The 6000-nt window shown below is 48.0% G+C and overlaps 2 protein-coding genes across 2 annotated transcripts; one reads left to right on the top strand and one right to left on the bottom strand.

Moving 5' to 3' along the window:
- Window positions 1–1177: 1177 nt before the first annotated feature.
- On the top strand, window positions 1178–2468 carry PSV08DRAFT_266916 (inhibitor of apoptosis-promoting Bax1-domain-containing protein). Its single transcript, XM_014228979.2, has 2 exons — window positions 1178–1753; window positions 1813–2468. The coding sequence occupies exons 1-2, from the start codon at window positions 1215–1217 to the stop codon at window positions 2294–2296; spliced, it is 1023 nt and encodes a 340-aa protein (XP_014084454.1). The 5' UTR covers window positions 1178–1214; the 3' UTR covers window positions 2297–2468.
- A 73-nt stretch (window positions 2469–2541) lies between these two features.
- On the bottom strand, window positions 2542–3818 carry PSV08DRAFT_359058 (uncharacterized protein; the record flags this gene model as incomplete). Its single annotated transcript, XM_066092977.1, has 1 exon — window positions 2542–3818. One exon carries the CDS (start codon window positions 3816–3818, stop codon window positions 2658–2660), a length of 1161 nt encoding a protein of 386 aa, XP_065949802.1. The 3' UTR covers window positions 2542–2657.
- Between the last annotated feature and the right edge of the window lie 2182 nt (window positions 3819–6000).

Genomic DNA, 6000 nt, shown 5'->3' with positions numbered 1-6000 from the left:
CCATGTCAATTTAATTAATCAAGACAATCCTAAAACAAAACTACGCTTTCCTACCAGAATTACGACCAAATATCCACTCCTATTCCCACTAATTCCAAACTCCAAGCCCGTTTCCCCAATACCAGCGCAATCCCAATAACACCTCCCATCTAAATACACGCCAGCACCCAACGCTTTGCCTTACTTTGCCTAACCAACTGACTTAAGCCGCCCTTACTCTACGAAAAATTGACATTGCAGTACTGATATATTTTCTTAAGTTCCCTAGCGCCGAAGAGCAAAAGACTCCCTGGACCGCGGGTGCGCGGGGCCAGTGGGATGAGTATTTGGTATGATTGTCCATCCTTACCCTCGAACTCTGCTGTGTTCGGGGATGCACACATCCAAAGGCTGAAGCTTTACGAGAGAAGCCATACAAAATATAGAAAATGTTGTGGATTGTTTCTGTTATCTTTGCCGAACGAAGAAAATGAATCTAAGCAAAACTCGAAAATCTTAGCAATTGTGAGCTTTACAATGTATTGATATTGATTGGAAGATGTGGTTGCAAAGATTCAAGATGGTGAATGGGTCGTCACAGATGCAACAGGAACTTATCAGAGTGGCAGAATACCATCCCGAATATTATCAATAGTCTCAGCATGTGTATTAGGACAAGAGAGGGTGTTCAATCCCCATAGAGTTGGTATAACCCATGTGCTTTTGTAAAATAAGTATGCCCCTTTGAAATTCGTGATGTTCGTTGTTGTTAGAGTATTGCAAAAGTGAATGGTCGCTGTGATCAGCCAGACCATATACTCATATAATCATGGTGTTCCATAAGCATGCTCTGACGCATTGCGATGACCGCGAGAATAATGACGGTATTGTTGCTAAGCAGTGCTGCTGAGAGCGAACAAAGGAGATGTACTTGAGAACATTCAGGATTTTATGGCTCGAGGCAAGATCTAGGCCAACTATACGTCTTGATCGCAAAAGGAGATTTCCCTAGAAAATTGAAGATCAAGTTGTGTCTACTTGTATGACTGATGTTGTTCGATGTCTCACCAATGTGGCGGGGGAGGGGCTTGAAGATTCCCTCGGAGTTAAGGCGGGCTTGGCATTTCTCGCGCTTTCCACCAGCAAAACGTCATCCACTCGTCTGCCTATATCACCATATCCGCCGCTTGCCATTGCACCACCACCACCAACATTGCTGAAGGCACACCACAACAATGGCATCGCTCCTACGGAGACCGTTCGCCATTACGGCGACATTGCGACAAGCAACCCACAGTTCACCGCAAACCCTCTCCATCCGCGCCTTCCACGGCACGCCACTGAAGCAACATCCGCATTTCTTCCGCCCAGCAAAGCCCACGGTATCAACTTCGCAAAATGTATCAAGGTTCCAACAAGCTTTCCGAAGGGGTTACCAGCAAGCTGCATACAATCCGGTTGCTCAGGGTGATTTGCGACAGCGTCTGCTCTATGGCGCTGGCATCTTCGGCGCCACACTGCTAGGCATCAATCTTATCTTCAACCGCGAAACCCGGGAAGATGGCGGCATGCCGCCATTTGAGCGCGAGTATCTCAACGACACGTTTTTGCATACTGGCCTTGGTGTTGGAATCATCGGTATTGCCGCGCGCGCCCTGCATATGAACGGCTGGAGTTTCAGGCTCATGAGCGCGAACCCATGGCTGGTGCTGGGTGTCGGACTCGTTGGTAGCATCGGAACTATGTATGGCACTATGGCAACACACCCTAGCAAGTAAGTATCCCTCGATTTCAGCATAGACTTTGATTAGCAAAAATACTGACCAATCTTAGCTACGTGCAAAAGTATGCCCTCTGGACCGCTTTCAATGGCACCCAGGCCCTCCTCTTGTCGCCGCTCTTCTTCATGCACCCCGCAATCCTCGCTCGCGCTGGACTCTACACTGCTGGAATGATGGGATCCCTTGCGTTTGTCGGTGCTACTGCAAAGACTGATAAGTACATGTACCTCGGTGGTCCTCTTCTCGCTGGTGTCGCCATCGTCGCGCTTTCTGGTCTCGCTCCTATGGTTGTCCCTGCTACTGCTGCCCGCACTTTGATGTTCACTGAGAACATTTGGTTGTACGGTGGTCTCGCTGTCTTTGGTGGATTTACCCTGTACGATGTACAGAAAGTGCTCAACCATGCCCGTATGGCCGAGCGTGGTCTGATTCCCAAGGACCCTGTAAACGAGGCCATCTCACTGGAGTTGGACTTTATCAACATCTTCATTCGTATGGTGCAGATTCTGGGAATGCAGCAAAACAGGAGGAAGTAAAGGCACGAATTGCAGTATTTGTATATAACTGGCTGCGCCTTGATGGTGGAAGTTTTATTTAGTCTCGATGTAGTTGTGTCATGCGCCTTGCGATAGGGCTGTATAGTACTCCTCTCATTCAGTTGGATATGATATAATACAAACAAAATAAACAATTGAAACATACTCTAGGAAAAAAACAAACTGTGTAGTCGTAGCACGCCGCATTCACGCTTACCTGAGCGATATCGTCTCGTAAAAATACAAAAAAACAAAGGAAAATAGTAGAGTACAAGAATGCGGAAGTCTCTAGGACCTCAATACGCATATTTCCCAAAAAAAAGCAAATAAACCCCTCTCTGATTAATTTTTTTTCCCTGGATCAAAGCACCTTAAAATGGCTTGCGCGCCTCCCAATCCCATTCGCGCAATCCATCCTAAGACTCTTCGAAAGAGACCGACTAATGCGCATATTCTTTATCCCCTTCCTGCCCACCTTCGCCACCACATGCTCCTGCACCGCAGGTACCGGAGGATGGGGCATCTGCGGCAACGCCGTCAAGTCGTCGTCTCTGCTCTGCACGGTTGACGCCAGTTTACTGCGTGCGGTCTTGGGCGGCGAATGGAGGAGCGGTGGAAAGGGGATTTTGACGTGTTCGTACTCGACTATGTGTTCTTTTATGTCGCTTGCTGTGTCGGTGTAGTGGGAGAGGTTTGGGCGGGGGAGTAGTAGTAGTGCTGCTTGTGAAGATTTTTTGGTCAGAGGGCGGTGGTTGTTATGCGGGGCTTGGCGGGTGGTAGTAGTAGTGGTATTACGAGGGGACTTGGAGGGGGGTGCTGGGGGTCGGGAGGGTTTGTAGACTTCTGGGGCGTCGGAGGGGGGTTTCGGTTGGTGTTTTCGTCGTTGTTTCTGCGATTGCGAGGACTGGGATTGTTTGGAGCTCCTTGGGACGGTTTCGAGGAGGTCGAAGTTGAAGTTGAAGCCGGAGAAGCGACTGGGTGATTTCCAGAATTCGGGCTTGTTGGTGGGGGTGACGGAGAGGCCGGATGTTTGTTGTTGGGCTGCTGGGTTGACGAGAATCTTTTCTTCTACTGGTTTGGGTTGGGAAGTTGTTCGTTGCGTGGTAGCAGTGGTAATAGTGGTGGTGCTTGCGCACGATCCTGGGGCACTGCTGTTGGTCTTGTACAAGACTTGTTCGAGCTGGAGGATCCGCGACTGCATGTCGAGCATCGTTTGTCTTTGCGTTGCGAGCTCCAGTTGGGCGTTCTGGACTATTTCCACCAGCATCCGATTTGTTTGTCGCAATTCATTCTTGCCCGAGGAGACATCTGAAGGCCACTTTGGTCTCGACGGCTGAGGCTTCGAATGCGAAGTTTGATACGCGGCAGCGATGGAACCTTCAGTGCCACTAAGCAAGTCAAGCATTGTTGCGCCCGATAGATTTGCCTTGTGGCTGGAGGAGTGCTTTGAGGATTTGGAGTCATTGAGAAATTTGGCATAGTCGAGGTTTGAAGTATTCAGAGAATCGATGCGAGTGTCCATTGCCTGAGGCGACTTTAGAGACAAAAGGAGACAGAAGAGAAACAGTGACAAGCGAGAGAATTGGCGTCCGCCGCCTTCAATAGCTATTTCGAGGTTTCAGGAAAGAAGCAATGTTTCCTCGGTTATTTGCAATCATCACACATTGGCTCTTCACACTGCTGCCATCCTATTCGTAAGCATGCAAGATGTTAAGATTACCCATGGCTGCCAAAGCATACTGGGCGCTGCTACTGGCATGGCTATTGGCCAGATGATGGTTTTCAGGCTTTATTCCACCTGCATAGCGCCATCTCCAGAGCGCGACACGGTAGATAAAACAATATAAGACAATGGTGTCGGGATTGTGCTTGCGTTGCGTGTTTCAGTGGTTGGGTGTTGCTGTTTCAGTCAGCGACGAAGGAATGGCTAGCCGCGAGTAAGTGACGAATCAGAAACAGCGCTATTGCTGCCTGGGTAAGGAGCGCACCTCTCGTTGCTCTTTGGTTCAACAATGCTTTTGTACACCATGTCTTGTTTTGCCAGAGCTGCATGGAAATATTTCTTTTTGCTCATTTACACAGGATGCCATGGCGTCATAAGCGACAATCGTTCAGGAGCAGGAACCGAACATGGCCCAAGGACGCCAGGGCTAGACCAAGTAGGCTATAGCACTGTACAAAATAAATTCTCGCTTAACCAAGATCTAAAGCCTGACCCTTTTACGAGTCCATCTGTCCCTAGTGGTACGTGCGATAAGGTTCGGCGCGTTCCCCAAGCTTGTTCCTTGGTAGTTTTGTCCCTTGATCCACGATTCTCTCTTGATCATCCAACTTTCATCCAACCGGAATGTCGCGTGAGTTCTGGGCGAAGCTTTTCCATCATACGTTCAGCGGAATATTGCCTACGTATGCGATTCTGCTGGTCGACTCGAAAGGCCACCTTTTGGCGGGTGGAATTTCCAGTTCCATCAGCGGGTGAGACGGCAAAGCTAGCAGCCTAACGAGCGCTGGTAAAACAAAAGATCTACCTAGAAGCATATTCAACGCTGAGCGAAAGTAACACCCAGTACTTAGATTTCAAGATGAAACTACCAGGAGCAGATCCTGTAAGGGCCCTTCTGGTGATTGGCGCTGAAAAGCTATGCCTCATTTTTTCATTTGCCTTGAATATCCCCCGCCACTAGCTTCCGGGTGTCTCTGAGTAATTCAGTATCGTCTCCAAGAAAATTGGCGTCCAAAGCTTACTGAAATCTGCTTCCGGTACCTTGAGCCCTGATTCTGAGCGGCGATCATTTGTAGTGGGGTTCTAAATGCATCAAATTGAATCACTAAACCAGACACTCGATGTCAACAAAAGCGATATGCGTTTAAGTGAACCCCAAGATAGTATTTGTGGAACTGTGGTTACCAAGCATTAACATCATGTGACAAGTAACTTTCCTGTGTCTGTCCCCAGCCTAGCAACTTGCTCTACAGCCATCTTAAACTCGGGACCAATTCATCAGCACGTATCATTGTGCTTTTTTCCCGTTTCAAAAAGAACGAAGGTCATCTCGAAAATACGTGGAAATTAGTCAGATCTGATTGCAACCTGGTTTCTGGTTGATGTTTCTAGGGAAACATTCGTCATCTCATTATAGTCCCGATTCAACGGCATATCAGAGATTCACAATTGATGTGACAAAGATGGCAGTATTTCTCCATTGCAAGTTTCGATTAGAATTTTAGATTTTCAACAGATGAAAGAACATCTGTATGAAAACAAAAAGAACGGCAAGCAGGTTCTCCCCTCTAGAAAAGTCCCAACTCAGCTTCCGCATACTCATTGATCACGATAGCCTGGAAACATGCGTGCTCTTGGAGACCTGGTAACAAGTGAAGTATGAGTCGGTAACTCACAGTTTACTTTCGGTGCCGATGCACGTGAATCTTACATGTCCTCATATACGCCATGAGTTTCGTGATTGGGCGGTTACCCCACTAATGCACATGCAATTGGTAAACTCCATGGCTTGATTATATTTTGTATCCAATGACAAATGCTCAAAATTCAGTTTCCACGGAGTATCCAGTACATTGCGCATCTATCCCAGCGATCGCGAGAGTTACCAGCATTACGAGCCCGGTCCATATGCTGACACCAGCCGTGCCGAGTGAGCCGCCACGAACAACCCTGATGCTTATATAATGTGTACTTTCTCAGT

The sequence above is a fragment of the Bipolaris maydis genome, assembly GCF_028858645.1.
Source record: "Bipolaris maydis strain C4 unplaced genomic scaffold PSV08scaffold_2, whole genome shotgun sequence".
Lineage (NCBI taxonomy): Eukaryota > Fungi > Ascomycota > Dothideomycetes > Pleosporales > Pleosporaceae > Bipolaris > Bipolaris maydis.
The sequence above is the reverse complement of the archived record's forward strand: the minus strand, read 5'-3'. Positions and strand labels throughout refer to the sequence as shown.

Bases quoted from the DNA above. Each gene is read 5' to 3' on its own strand.
- PSV08DRAFT_266916 (XM_014228979.2), top strand. From the start codon at position 1,215: ATGGCATCGCTCCTACGGAGACCGTTCGCCATTACGGCGACATTGCGA. The intron at 1,754-1,812 runs GTAAGTATCCCT...GACCAATCTTAG, and splicing joins ATGGCAACACACCCTAGCAA to CTACGTGCAAAAGTATGCCC.